At 45.8% G+C, this 15,716-nt stretch overlaps 1 protein-coding gene across 1 annotated transcript in view; it reads left to right on the forward strand.

The window, feature by feature from the left end:
• Window positions 1–13,932, forward strand: part of SRMS (src-related kinase lacking C-terminal regulatory tyrosine and N-terminal myristylation sites) — a 36,925-nt gene extending 22,993 nt beyond the window's left edge. The window contains exons 4-8 of the mRNA XM_063296935.1: window positions 2,113–2,254; window positions 3,716–3,871; window positions 6,425–6,606; window positions 7,869–8,025; window positions 13,550–13,932. Of these exons, the coding sequence (XP_063153005.1) occupies window positions 2,113–2,254; window positions 3,716–3,871; window positions 6,425–6,606; window positions 7,869–8,025; window positions 13,550–13,743 (831 nt within the window). The 3' untranslated portion in view covers window positions 13,744–13,932. The remainder of the gene's footprint in view (window positions 1–2,112; window positions 2,255–3,715; window positions 3,872–6,424; window positions 6,607–7,868; window positions 8,026–13,549) is intronic.
• Window positions 13,933–15,716: the final 1,784 nt, after the last annotated feature.

Raw genomic sequence — 15,716 nt, forward strand, 5'->3', positions numbered from 1 at the left:
GCACTGGGGTGTTCATTTTTGTTCCGCATCTGAATCTGCTTTGGGTTGCTCTCTGAAAAAGTTCCTCCCCGCTTCCTCCTCAAGAGTCGCGCAGTTAATTTCCACCATCCCCTTCCCAGGTCAAACTATTCACAGCCCAGCCCAGCCCTTACGGTATTACACGTGACCTTAAACCTTTTGAAAAAGAGATTCTCTCTGATTCTGAACAGCTCTGGTTACTGATTTTAAGAACCACCATCCTCTTTTTGGCACTGTGGCTGCTTCTCTTCACTTACACCTAACCACAGCCCAAAGATGTCCAGGCAAAACCTTACTTCTGTTGTGTCCCTGTGACAGTGCCTTCCTCTTGTCCTCAGCCCATGAAAGAGGCTGACTTAACTTGTTCTTAGCTGTACTGGTGTTCATAGAATCATACGGTTGGAAGGGACCACGGAGATCTTCTAGTCCAGCCCCTGCCCAGGGCAGGAACCCTCAGGCCATCCCAGACAAATGGCTGCCCAACCTTTGCTTGAAAACCTCCACTGGTGGAACCCCCACAACTCCAGGATAGTGGTTGTCCTGCTGCTTAAGAGGTCTCACACATTAAAATTGGTTTTCTTCCTTCATCTGACACCATCCCAAGGCTCCCTGAAAGGTATACAAAATCAATTAGTCTTTGTCCCCCATTATTTTGGAGGAAAGGACTGTCAGGATTGGCAGTTAAGGCAGGAAAGGGAAAATATATATATATATATATATTTCATGCTGGCTTAAGGAAGGGTGGATAGTGCTACAACTCACTTGTGCAGAGAAGGTAATTTTTGCTGATAAAAACTGAGTTTGGAATGGAACAGATGGTCCACACATGCAAAACCACCCAGTAAGAACACCAGTTTTCCCTTGGCTGATGCTCTGCAAATAATAACAGTCTCCCAGGGCTGGGAAATGAAGTCTCCAAAAATCTTAAGGTACAGTTTTGGGGAAGGACAAACTACAGTCCTAAAGACAGAACTTCAGCCACTAAAAGACCCTTCCTGTCCACTTTCCAAGCTCCATTCTGCCCTTCAAAATTCAAACAGCCATCTTGCATTCTGGTTTTCAGTTTGGTTCTGGTTCCGCATAGTGAGAAAATGAGTGTTTCTCTTATATGTGTATGGGCAACTCTCTCTCAGGGGGGCTTTTTGGCTTCCTGCACTGAGTAAGAGGCAGCACACATCAATCAGATTTGGGCTCAAAGTGAAGCCCAGTCAGGTTGGATGAGTAGTTGGATGGGAGATTGATTGATTGATTGATTACGTGCCATCAAGTCATTGTCCCCAACCTGGTCCTTCAGGTCTTCCAAGAGTGCCCCCATCACCACTGTAACTGAGTCCCTCCACCTTGCTGTTGGTCCTCCTCTTCTTCTCTTTCCCTCCACCTTTCCCAGCATCAGAGCCTTCTCCAGACAGCTGGGTCTTCGCATAATGTGTCTGAAGTAGGATAATTTGAACCTGGTCATTTGTGCCAAGCGAGAGCTCTGGGTTGATTTGTTTAATGGTCCATTGGTTTGTTTTCTTGGCTGTCCACGGTATTCTCAGGAGTCTTCTCCAACACCAAGTTCAAAAGCGTCAATACACTTCCTCTCCTGCTTCTTCAAAGTCCATCTTTCCCTTATGTCAAGCATCACAGTGAATAGCTTGCACGATTCTGATTTTGCATGACTCTGATCCCTATCTTGCTTCTCCAAAGTCCAACTTTTGCTTCCATAGAGTTTCAGAGGGAATACCACAGCTTGCACAAGTCTGATCTTTGTAGGTATAGACACATCACAGCATCTGAACATCTTTTCTAAGGCCTTCATGCCTGCTCTACCAGGTGCTAGTCTGAGGCATATTTCTTGACTGCTGGTTCCTTTACTGTTGATGGTTGATCCTAAGGGCAGAAGCTCTCCACCTCCACCACTGGGAAATTCCAGGGTTGTAGACTAGATTGGAAAAAATAAAACGATCCTGGATTGGAATCAATGACTTCAATAGTCCTACAACTCTCTGATCCTATAGTGACACATAGACTTGTTTAATCCTTCCTTTTATCCAGGCCTGGCCTGTTACCTGGACCTCTCTCATGTTGTCCCTGTATCTGCCCCTTTTACAGAGGGCTTCTGAGATGGATCAGTGGGAACGTCCCCGGTCTGAGTTCCAGCTCTGGAGGAAGATGGGGGAAGGATGCTTTGGAGAAGTCTGGGAAGGAATGTGGAAGAACACAGTGCCTGTGGCCATCAAAATTATGAAACAAGGTTTGTGGGGTGCAGAATTCATCCTCTGTTGTGCAATGCTTCTTGCCTGCCTGTGTCTTAAGAGGTAGATTAGTCACTCCTCCATAACTAGACCAGAGGTTAAAGACGGGGTCCTAGATTAAATCCTCCAGCTGAACAAGGAAATGAGAATTACTTCCCCCATCCTGAAATTAGCAGCTGAATAACAGACTAAGATGGAGAAATTATAACCCATGATGAGAGAACAATAATGGCCTTTGCACTGGGATACCACAATGCAAACCCCGCCCTTACATCCTTGCATCCTGGCGCCTAGTGCAAGCACATGGTCACAGGGCTTGTGTCACAAAATCCTGGCACATGTTTTGCCCTTTGACTCCCTTGCACCCCACCCCAAGGACACTGCTGTTATCAGAAGTAATGATAACAATAGTTCCTTGCAATTGTTCCTTGCAATAGATTAACTTCTTAGTGCATATCTGAGACAAGTCCCAGTTACTGTTAATAAACAACGTCAGTTGACCTCTTGGGTCATTCTCTCTTCTTAAATGAAAAGCCATGTGGGAGGGAGCAAACCCCAGCTTAATGCTAAACACATTTTTGCTTTGGAAAGTCCTATGTCACTCTGATACAGAATTACACAGCTCCACCTAGTCAGTTTGCAGGTTTCTGGATCCTGGGACTCATGTTCCAAGTCCAGTGTGAACTAACCAAGCTGGACAGAAGGTTCTCCTTCCAGTACTCATTAAATCTGATGACAGAAAATTTCCATTGGGATTGGATTTTTTTTTTCCAAAAGAGAATCCAAGATTGGAGAAGCCTTCCTAAGCAGAGCATTCTTGCTTTTATTTGGTGTTCCTAGTAAGCGTTCTGATTTTCATCATAAAAACCTTTCTACCTGGCTTCCCAGCCTCCAGCTAAATCCTAATAGAAAACATCTGGGGGTTTTTCCAGAGCAGTTTGTAAAATCACCACTCACTGGGAATCCTTCCCTTGAGACACTGTAAGAGGAGCTATTTATTTTTTTCTCCTGGAGAAATTAGGAGAAATGTCCATCCAGTTTTTCTGCCAGCAAATCTGGCAGAAGGTTCTGCAAGGATATTAGTGATGAATGAACAGCCTCATTAAATTTACTCTAATCGTAGTAGCGAGACTAGAAAGTTGTGTTATTCATCTCCATGGTTAGCATAACTATCCAGGAAAGTTTAGCAAGATGGACATGGAGATTAGTGAAACAGGGGTCCTTCAAAAGCCTACCTTTACAAGATGTCCTACCCCAAGTGCCCCTCACCCCAAGTTGCAAGATGATGAGACAGGAGCCTTGGCCATCTTTGACCCAAAGCTATCTTATTCAACCTTGAGGAGCACTTAAGAGAAGACATCTAGGGCTTCTGGGCGTGCTATCTGAGAACGAGGAGAACAAGTCCAGACGTTGTCCATGCAAAGCAATCCATCCTGCAATGTCTTGAATTTCCATCACAGCTGACATGAGGGACGACTTTGCCAAGGAGATCCAGAACTTGAAAAGTCTGAAACACACAAGACTCATCAAACTTCTGGCAGTCTGTTCTGTGGGGGAGCCAGTTTATATTGTCACTGAGTTGATGAGGAAGGGCAACCTCCACAGTTACCTCAACAGTGAGTATTGCTCTCAACAGCCACTTCCATCACCATTCTTCCTACATGACTCTGGTTGACCAGCCAATGTCAATATGTTGATCTTGACACATTACTAACCTCCAGCATATGGTATGAAGTCTGCAGCAATCTAGCATTCTTCAGAGATTTGGACTACAATTGCATGCCAAGCAAAATTGTAGTCCAAGATGTCTAGGTTGGGGAGAGTGGCATATGTTCTCCATTGACACATGTTGCCCTTTGCCACATCACATATACGTACTCATCATGCTTTCCCCAACTCAGGTTTAAAGTGGGATTTTTAGAATATTTATGCACGGATACTCACAACCCCTGGCTAAGGCGAAAAATAAGAATATTAACACTGCCCTTCTTCTCCCACAGCCAATTCTGTTTAAGGAAGGGCTGTGCATTCTTTTTTCCAGGTTGAGGACCACACTTGGTCTTTTGGTGGCCTCACATCAAAAGTAGACAGGGCCAGGACAACCCCCAAATTTGGTTTAATATAAATGTACCTTCAGTTAATTCAATGCAGGAGCAGCTTGTCACTGCTTTTGGCTGATCCCCGAAAAGGTAAGCAGGACCCAACCTGGCTGGATGAGAAATCATCAACATTCTCAGTGTGATGGGGCTAGGCTGGGAAGTTAAAAAAAAATCCAGAAGAATGCAGCGCCAACCTTCTTTTGACCCTTTTGCCAAGAAGATGCCATGGATACTTCTCTGGGGTTCCCAGGATTCAAGCTCAGCTCAAAGAGGCCTTTATATTTTTAATAACGTAACTCCATGTGGGATTAATCATCCCCCCTTCTATCACATTAAAGAATTATTAACATTTGACTAAGCGGTTCAGATTTTTACTTGTTTTGGCCAGGAGTTGTGTGATTATTTATGACAAAAAAAGGTCCCGCCCCATCCAAATTAATAGGGACCAAAAAGCTCAGAAAAACCAGAAGCAGAAGCAGAAGAGGAGGGGAGGGGGAAGGGGAGGAGGTGACTCACAAAATGACTTGTGTACCCATCACTGGGCTGTAGGACTAGAACACAAACTTTATTAAAAGACAGCATGATTCTGGCTGTCCCTTAATTCATGTTGGAAGATTTCTAGTTTTCTTGTGACTATGGAAACCATGAACAGCAAGGAAGCCCATTGGCTTGTTCTCTGGTGCAGGGCTGTGCCCACGGGTGTCAGAAAGTCAAGATGGCAGCCGCAACATGCAACTGAAGCCCTGCCCCTTGTTTGTGTGCTTCGCAACTTCATTGTAGAGCTTTGATCATATGGTTGTGGCTGCCAACTTGACTTTTTGACCCCACCCCACAGACGCCATTCACACATACAAATACTAGTTTTCTGCTTACACACATACAGAGAAAGAGAGAGAAAGTCAGAGGCCTTCCGTGGTTTGCTAAGGGCTACATTACCAGCTGGGTAATCACTCAGGAACTGGTTCTCCCTCAAATGTAGTTCATAAATTCCCTTGGGAAAGTTGGTCTCCATTACAAGCCTAACCTTTCCCAACCCTCATCTCCACTGGGCCGTTGGGCAGTTTCCTTTTGTTCAGGTGCCATCCAAGGCAGCTCCAATTTCAGCCAAGGATGACAAATTATCAACCCCGTTTTGTCATAGGGGGAGATGGGCGGTGGCTAAATTTGAAAAATAAATAAAAATACCCAAAGTGCAACCCTTTTCTATTCAGATTCTTCTGCCTTCTCTCCCTGGCTGAGAAATCTTTTGTTTAAAAAAAGCCAGTCTGACTGCTTCCAAGTTGATCTTTCACAAGAAGTTTCCTGTGGTGAAGAACTTGACCTCCTTTTCAGATCTGGTTGGTTACCTAAGATGGGGCAACTCCCTAGGAGAACAAGTCTGCAGCCAACATTCTTGGCCTACAACTGCCGAAACACTTTTGCCTGCTAATGAGTTTCTTTCTTGCCTCATCCAGAGCCGGACCGCCATGTTAAAATAGACTTGCACTGTGCGTTGTGTTTACAAAGTGTAGTCTCATCTCATTTTCCTTCTAAGACTCAGCCTTTCCATGGGCATAGATGGAGCACCAAACTGGGTTCCTTCTGAGAGTTGAAAGTGAGAATTCCGGCTTTGAGGGGACCCATACCTTTGTGGGATGTGTCAACCAAGCCCAGATGTTAACCCTCTGAGAATCAAGGCTTGGACTTAATAAGGAAAGAAAATGCCATCCAACTGCTAAAACGTGTGAAAATAAGCATGGAAGTGGGCAGTTAAGGTTTTGCTTCGAGATTAAGCTGTCAAGCAGGAAATTAGACTCCTGGGGTTAAGGTTGCCTCGGAGAATATTTTGTGGGAAAATCAGCTAGAAAAAATTGGATTCTGCCAAGCATGGGTGCAAGAGGAGGGCTTGCCTAAAGTCAGCTAGATGTTGGCGTTGTGGAAGATCCTCAGAACCCACCAGCAGATGCTCTGTTTTTTCTGCCCTTTTTCTAAACATCTGGCACAACACTGCCCTCCCTTGCACAGAGAAGCGTATAAGTGAGTCTCAGAAGAGGTTCAAAGGTTAATAGAGATGCCTTGTTGATTTTTCAGCTGCTGCAGGGAAGGAACTGACCACACACCACCTCCTCAGCATCTCTTGCCAAGTCGCTGATGGGATGACCTACCTGGAGGAGCTACATATTGTACATCGAGACCTGGCTGCTCGAAACATACTGGTGGGAGACGACCTTGCTTGTAAAATAGCTGACTTCGGCCTCGCCAGGCTCCTCAAGGTATATCTGAGGAAGCCCTGACGCACCCCCTACCGTCTTTCATCTCACTGATCCCAGATCCATTTGTCCATCCAACATTTACGTTCCTTTCGTTGACTCCAAACGTCAACATCTTAAAGAGCCCTCTTGCAAGCTGGTGCACCAGCCATCCTGAGCCTAGCCCTGTCCAGATGTGCTGGGACTACAAAAAGCAGAATTCCCAGCAGGGCTGGGGATCCTGGGAGTTATCATTCCAGCCCCATTTGAGGAGAACAAGATGCTCTTCATTGATTAGGACAAAACTAAATGGAAAAAAAACAAACTGTTTGGGTTTGTGGCAGATTAGTTATTGGTTGACTGGATTTCTATCCCAACTTTTGTTCAGGAGCATAAGACAGGACTTCCTTCCTGTTATTTCTCCTCCCCAACAATTACAGGCTTATTATTGGCGGGTAGGGGGGTTAGATTTTTTTATCCGCGTCTTTATTATTTTTATTAATAACTCAAGGCAGGGAAACATACCGAATGCTCCTTCCCCCTCCTTTTGTCCCAACCCTGTGAGGTGAGTTGGGTTGAGAGAGAGTTGCTATCTATCAGTATCTATTTCTCTCACCCAAAACAGGAATGGACAGATGTGTGTGTGTGTATGTAATTTCAGCACCATCCCCAATTTATCTCTCTAGTTCAAATCAGCCAACCGAAGGTACTTTTAGGGTGTCTTCAATCCTGTACAAATTGGAGCGGTATAATGTAAAAGGGGCTATGTATTACATGTATATCAGCCTTCCTTAATCTGGAGTCCACTGGGAGGACATCTCCCACAATTCCCAGTATGGATGAGAGTGGCCTGGGGATTCTGGAAGCTGTACCCCAACCTATCAGGAAAGAATCAGAGTAGGGAAGGTGGATGTAGATCCAACTCAGCTTCTCCAGTGTTTAACTATCAGACAACACCCATAAATAGCTTTTGGCATCCTCCAGATTCAGGGAGTTTCTGTGCTAACACATCTGGAGGGCACCAAAGCTGGGGAAGCAGTTATACAGAGGAGGAACTGAACAAGCCAGTTTTTGTTACCCTTTCATGAGATCTCCAGGGCAGTGTTTCTCAACCTTGGCAACTTTAAGCTGTGGGGACTTCAACTCCCAGAATTCCCCTGGGGAATTCTGGGAGTTGAAGTCCCCACAGCTTAAAGTTGCCAAGGTTGAGAAACACTGCTCTGGGGGGAAGCAGCTCCCAGGCTTGGCTGCCTTTAGCTGAGGACCTGTTCTTGGTCTCCCTCCAGGATGACATCTACTCCACCACCAGTAACGCCATGATCCCGGTCAAATGGACAGCGCCGGAAGCTGCCATCTTCCAGACGTACTCACCCAAATCAGACGTTTGGTCCTATGGGATCCTGCTCTACGAGGTTTTTAGCTACGGAGAGTGCCCCTATGACGGTACTATTTTATTTCAACAGGCGCAGTGCAGAGGATAAGAACCAGGCAAAGCTCTTGGGGAGGAGGGGGCCACTCTGTTTCAAAGGTATCCCCAGCCTACAGACCCCGAAAAATTGAGCAGAGTCTTTCTTTGCTCAAGTTGACCTGAGTTGGGGGAGAAAGTTTCTTTAGTCTCTCATTTTCGTTGTAACAAGCGGGGATTTTAGTCCCTTCCACACCCAAGTTTCCTTGAGGCCACAAGGCTTCTGTGGGGCTGAAGAGGCTGCCCAGTCCCTGTTCTTGGTGAAGGGTTTGGGACAAGGGTTTTGTTATAGAAGGAAACGAACTGAGCAGGCAAGGATGGCCTGGATTTTCTTTTTAAACACATTTCATTAAAGGTTTTAATGAGAACACAAAAGAGAGAGAACAAAGAAAAGAGAGAGAGGAAGAAGCAAGCAAGCATAAAAGGGCAGTGAGAAAGAATAAAAAGAAATAGAAAGAAGCTTCCGGTTTTCTCTGCAGCAAATATAAGTATGATTGCAAAGTTATCTCTTACTCTACAATTAAAAAAAAACTCACTTTTTCTACTATCCGTTTTTTTTTCTAATCATCAAAACCACCAGTTGTAAGTGCATTTTTCCCCCTCTTCTGCAAAAAGTCTATAAGGGGTTTCCAGTCAGCCATAAATGTAGATGCAAGTAGTCCTTGCTTAATGACCACAACTGGGACTGGAATTTCAGTTGCTAAGTGAAGTGGTCATTAAGCAAGTCCGATCTGATTTTATGACCTTTTTTGCGGTGGTTGTTAAGCAAATCATCACAGGTGTTAAGGAAACCATATGGTTGTGAAGTGAATCATGTGGTTCCCCATTGATTTCACTTGCCAGAAGCCAGCTGGGAAGGTCGAAAATGGTGATCATGTGACCACAGGACGCTGCGACCGTCATAAATGTGAACTGGTTGCCAAGTGCCCAAATCATAATCACGTGACTGCAGGGATGCTGCGACGACTGTAAGTGTGAGGACTGGTCATAAGTCGGTTTTCCAGCACCGTCATAAGTCCAAACTGTCACTAAATGAATGGTTGTTAAGCGAGGACTACCTGTATTGTCTTTTCTCTGATCAAGGACATTAATTTAGCCATCTCCGGAAGCTCCATCATCTTCACCAGCCATTCCGCCATTGTGGGTAGGGTCGAATCTTTCCACTTTTGAGCTTATAATAGTCTCACTGCAGTCATATATAAAAGTAAAGTTCCGTGCCTTTGTCTAGCTGCCTGTACATTAGACCTGAAAGAAAAGTCTTTGGTTTCAGTTGTACTTTAACCTTTAAAATCTTCTGAATTAATTTATGTATTTGTATCCAGATGGCCTGGATTATTTATTGGATTTATAGCCCACCTTTTATTCCAAAGCTCAGGGCATTTGTAGAGAGTAAGCGGGTGGTGACCTTGATGGAGACAGGCAAGCTCCATGGCCAAAGCAACAGAAACGAAAACGTTGCTGGAGTCCAAATGACAGGGAGGATTATGAAAGTGTCTCAGGCACCCCCCTAATTCACATGACAATAAAAGGGGGGGTATAGTATCATCAGACTTGCTAGGTAATGTTACTATAGCCAATCTAAATAAAAGTAGTTTGGTCTGGTCTGCCTCATAGGGCTGACAGGAGTGTACCAAGCATTCCCTTCCTCCAATTTTCTTTACAACAAGCCTGTGAGGTAGGCAGGGCTGAATGACTGGCAGCTTCCAGGACTGAGGAGGGACTTGAACCTGGGCCTCCCTGCTCCTGATGCAACACCTTCACTGCTATACCAGATAGGTGTTCAAAGGGATTAGCTTTCCAAGGCGTACATACAGTATCTCAATATAGATTTATCTCTACTGTATATAGCAGTGTTTCATGCTGGCTGGGGAATTCTGGGAGTTGAAGTCTATACATCCTAAAGTTGCCAAGTTTGAGAAACACTGCTATATAGATTGATCTGTCGCTTTGTCCTTCTGAACAACAACCCTGTGATGCTGAATGGGAAGGACTGGCTCGGAGTCCCCCAGGGAGCCTCCGTGGCTGAGGGGGGACTAGAACCCGGGTCTCCCCACCGCCGTCTCCCAATCCAATTGCACCACGCTGGCTCAGCCTCTCCAGCTGCAAGGAAGAAAAGGAAAGATGGTCACCAGGCAAGACGGCTCCAGGGCCAAATGGGGCAGTCACTCTGTGCCCTGTGATTTCACCTGCTATAAACTTCTATTGAGGCTGTTTATGGGGGGTTTATTCTGTTCGTTTATTATGTCGTGTGGCTTCCGGCTCTTGTTCTAACATTTCACTGAGTCATCTTAACTATCTGACATGCACTGTGAGAGGGCAGGGAAGCAGCTCCGGAATGGGGTATGCAAGGAACTCGGATGAGCAAAGTCCTGGCTATGCTGAGGGTCTCTGGAGTAATGGTATGTGGGAAAGACCTTGGGAGACGGGGCGAAGAGATGCTGCCAAGGGAACAGTCAGATGAGAGGTAGCATAGCCCATAGCTGCATAGTGGGCAGAGCAAGGGGCTCAGGAGGGACCCTCCCTAGTTTCTCAGGCTATAAAGGAGATGGGGGTGGGGGAGAATTGCAAGATTCTGTTAATGTAGCTTACAATAAAGTAGAATTAGTTCATCTGGTCCTGTTAGCTGTCTGGTCTACCTGGGAAGGCTGACATCAATCTTACAAGTCTGAAAGTACAAATCTCCCCTCATCTCCTTTACAGCCCGAGAACCTAGGGAGGGTCCTTTCTGAGTCTCTGTCCAGCTGTGGGCTATGCCGTCTCTTATCTGACCGTTCCCTTGGCAGTATCTCTGCAACCCATCTCCCAAGGTCCTTCCCACGTACCATTACAATGGGTCTCCATGCAGAGCATTGCTGCCAATAATTCCATGGGTGGAAGATGTCAGTCTCAAGATCTGCCACATGGCTGCTCCGCTGGGTCCCCATCTAGACTTCTAGGCTGCACCAGCCCCAGGATTCACACATCCGAGTTTCCCTCAAACTGAGGTTGCAGGAGAGGGAGGAGGAAGGGGGATCAAAATTCAACGAAACCACTTTCCTGAACTGCAAGATTTGAAGATGAGATGGGAGATCTTAGTCATGGGAGCACCCATACCGCAAAATATTTATTAATATTTATTGGGGAGTGCTTTAAAATGTTGAACTGGATGTATTACAGAAGTGCATTGGGATGTTATTGGACACTCTGGAGCAGTGTTTCTCAAGCTTGGCAACTTTAAGACGTGTGGACTTGAACTCCCAGAATTCCCCAGCCAGCCACACGTCTTAAAGTTGCCAGGGTTGAGAAACACTGCAATCTGGAGCTGCGAGTTTTTCCTCCAGTTTCAGTGGACTCCTTCAGTTGCCCTACTGGTTTAGCCTCAGATTAAGGCCTAGTAGATCTCCACTGTCTATGAATACTTAGCAGCCATTAAAATCTGAATTTGTACAGGACAAACACCAATGGCAATTTATTTATTTTATTTAAATACACGGATTCGCCTGCCGCCTATTTGACCTGGGCAGCCAACCATAGCACATCAAACCACCTATAGAATCCAAACATTAAAAATCTTTTCAAATCTGGGACTGTCTTCCAAGCCCCCAAACCTTGCAGTTTTGAGCTGGAGCAATTTTGGCTAAAGGCTCCTTCACTCATTCACACAAACCAAATGCAGTTACAAAGAGTTGTTTATTTTTCCTGGCAACAGCCTAAGGAAAGGTGTAGTGTCCTAACAGTCAGGAACCACGCTGAGACAAGGAATAGGTCTCTAGTGTTTCTTACTGCTACATTAGACAGAAAATCCTAACAAACCGAAGAAGCGTGGGAAAACCCAGACAGATAAACCCCAAAGTTAAGGCGGGTCTGATCTGTGTCTCTTTAAATGGCTGCTCAACTCCTCAGTACTACGCATGCGTTTTCCCCCCTGGATAGAGGCCCCCTCCTGCTCACCATCAGTACTCATGACATGTAGTCTCTCCATTCCATTTACTCATGCTAAAATAAATTTTAAAAAGAAACAAAGACATCCTCAAGTTAAGCCTGACTCTTGTGGGGGTGGGGGTCCTATCTGTGCAATTATCTTGGCTGCATTATAAAAGTGGGTTACCACTGCTTTATTTTGGGGTGCTTTTTTTGTCCCCTGGATTTCACCATAATCTCCCATCCCAGTCCTAACAAGTCAAACAATGCCAAATCAACACAGGTAGTTCTCACTTAATGACTATTTGTTTAGTGACAGTTCAGACTTATGATGGTGCTGAAAAAAACGATTTACAGCTGGTCCTCACACTTATGACCGTTGCAGTGTCCCCGTGGTCACATGATCACGATTTGGGCACTTGGCAACTATTTCTCATTTATGACCATCGCAGCATCACATGGTCACGTGATCATCATTTCTGACCTTCCCAGCTGGCTTCTGGCAAGCAAAATCAATGGGGAACCACATGATTCGCTTAATGACTGCAGTGATTTGCTTAATGACCACCACAAAAAGGTCATAAAATCAGGTCAGATTTGTTTAATGACCACTTCGCTTAGCAACTGAAATTCTGGTCTCAATTGTGGTCATTCAGCAAGGATTACCTGCACTTGGCCACAGGGGTGTTCACGGGGTGGGGGTGGGGGAAATGACAAAAAACACGGTCCCCCATCCCAATGCACTTTTATTCTGTGCTGTGTGACATTGTGCAAAAAGGGGGAGACCTTGCAGTGCAGCAGTGCAACACTGCTTTCATCCCTGTGATGAAAGCTGCTGATTCTGTTGACACGGCTGCTCAAGCAGGTTCATTGATTGGATGAGAATCCATACAGGGCCCTTAGTAGCAGGCAGAGGTATCCATGGGGAGGGGTCAAAAAGATCAGGGTGGTGGCCACAACTATCAACAACCTGTCCCATTTTTATCCATGTTGCATAGAATATCCTGGGAAAAGTTCCTGTGCTGGGCAAGTCCAGGGTAGGGGAAGATTTGCCCAAGAAAAATGTGTACATAGCTGGTCTTGCTTTACGCAGAACCATCTCTCCACTCCAAAGCTCATGTTGGGTGTCCTAACATGGCAGCAAATTATTATTGATTACTATACAGTAGTATTTTTACTGCTGGGAAAAAAGAAAGACATCTTTGTGGGATACTCCACCTCAAATGACAAAGTAAGGCATCCCAGACACAGACACAGACACACACTTTGTATTATGGCCAATGATACTGGAGATCCTTTGGTCCTCCACCCCAACCAAATGTCCTGGGCCAGCCCTGACCTTAGAACTCCAAAGCAATTATTTCCAATTCAAGAAGGTCTGCATGGAATCTGAAGCTGATGCTACAGCTAGAGGAGAGACATTGGAGTCCTGCCCAGCTTCGACATTTTTGAGAGATTTGGGATGTAGAAAATAATCTGGAAGGGGTTGAAGACCCTAACATAGGAGGGGAATCCCATCTCTGTGTAATGTGAGTTCCATCACCTGTCCCATCTCTATGTATTGTGCGTCTGGCCATCTTTCTGTCTGTCTTCTTCTTCTAGGGTTGACCAATCAGGAGACCATCCAGCAGATTACTCGGGGCTACCGTCTCCCTCGTCCCAACAGCTGCTCCCCTGAAATTTATAGCATCATGCTGGAATGCTGGAAGGGCCATCCCGAAGAGCGGCCAACTTTCCTCAACCTGCGGGATGCTCTCTTTTCTATTTACAAATGGGCCCGTCATCCATTCTCTTGAAGGGGAGATACCTCCTGTGGCATTCTGCCCACACCATCTGCCCTTCGTGCTCAACAGGATGTAGCAGAAGTGCTGGAGATTCCCAGATCAAATTTTCTTGGGCCTGGAGGAACATTTGTGCCTTTGAAGGTGGACTAATATGAGAGGTTGAAACCAGGGAGGTGGGCTACGGGCTCTACCAGTCAGAAAATAGCTCACGGTTTCGATACCTACAGCCAAGAAGTCACCGTGGAGAGAAACAAAATGCAGCGTTTCCTTTCCTATGCAAGTTACGGACTCTTCTTGCTATATGCACCCATTGACTTCCTTTAGTTAGTAAACGTGTACAAATTAGGTGACCCAATTTCTTGCACTGTTTCCACTTCACCTGCTCCTGGTGCATCGGGTAGAGGTAATTTCTTCTGTCAAAAAGGGCTGAAGAGGAATGGAATCCCAGCCTGTAAAAAGCCCATGGGGAAAGAGAGTCCTGGCTCTGTGTGTGTGTCTGTGTGTGTGTGTGTGAGAGAGAGAGAGAGACCTCACTATTGCTCACCTTCTTCCCCTGTTTTCTCTCCCTACCCCCACCTTTTCTTTTTTTTTCTTTTCCAACATGTGCTGGCTAAAGGTAAAGATAACCTCAGGTGAATTCTGACCCATGAATTCAAGGTTATGTTCAAACAATTTTCTTTCTTTTTCTTTTTCTTTCTCTTTTTCTTTTCCTTCCTTCCTTCCTTCCTTTTCTTTTCTTCCCTCTCCCCCCTCCCTCCCTTCTCCTTCTCCTCCTCCTCCCACCTCCTCCCTCTCTTTCTCCTCCCCTTCCTTCCCTTTTCCCACTTCTTCTCCTTCTCCCTCCCTTCCTGTAACTCATATGCTACCTACTCACCCAGTGTTTCTCAACCATGGCAGCTTGAAGATGTGTGGACTTCAACTCCCAGAATTCCCCAGCCGGCATAAACCACCAGGTGAAAAGGGCCACTGAGGTGCCTAGGGCTTGACCTATCCTCCCCTAAAATCTCCAGGGGGAACCACCCCCTTAGGAAGGAGTGAAACAGTGGTTCTGATCCCCAACCCTTGTAGGCAGTTCCAAAGAATACCATGATCCATGGTCCTGAAGGCTGCTGAGAGAGCTGACAGGACAAAGAGGGGAACACCACCTCCTCTTAGGTCCCACCACAGGTTGTCCACTAGAGTGAGCAGTGTGGTTTCCATCCCATGCTCAGGCCTTAGCCCTGATTGGAAAGGATCTAGATAATCCGTCTCATGCAGGAGCTCAACCATCTTCCCAATCACCTTAACAAAGAGCAAGATATTGGAGACCAGTCAACAATTGCCTAGGAAAGATGGGTTGAGCGATGGTTTTGGGTTTGTGTGTCTGTGTGTTTGAGGAGGGGTGAACTACCACCTCCTTCAAGGCCAGCAGCATCCTTCCATCTACAGATGATGTGTTTGCCTCCTCTGGCATCCATACTGTCATGTCCTGCATGTTTAGAGCCAAGCCAGGAAAGGCCTGGGACACATTCATAGATGGTGAGGTCAGCCCATGTCAGCAGTGCTAGGTAGACCATAGGAAGCATGGCCAGATGAGCTACCTGTATTTTATTGTAAGAGAATTAACAGAATCTTGCAAGTCTGAACGTACAATTCTACCACCGTCTCCTTTACAGCCTGAGAAGCTAGGGAGGGTCCCTTCTGAGCCTCTTGACCCTCTCATTATGCAGCTGTGGGCTATGCCCTCTCTTATCTGACCCTTCCCTAGGCAGCGTCTCTGGGCCCAGTCTCCCAAGGTCATTCCCACATACCATTACATCCCAACAAGGATCCTGTGTCACTTGCTCAAAAAAGTCCCAGAGGACCTCACTACCTTGGTCATTTCACAGTACTGACCATCCAACATGACAAAATTTAGAAGATCTCTCTTAAAAGTCAAAAGCCAGTTCCTTAATGACAAAGGCAATATAATGTCCAAAGACGCCATTTGCTAGAGGTGGGGGCAC

This window comes from Candoia aspera, chromosome 3 (assembly GCF_035149785.1).
Source record: "Candoia aspera isolate rCanAsp1 chromosome 3, rCanAsp1.hap2, whole genome shotgun sequence".
Taxonomy (NCBI): Eukaryota; Metazoa; Chordata; class Lepidosauria; order Squamata; family Boidae; genus Candoia; species Candoia aspera.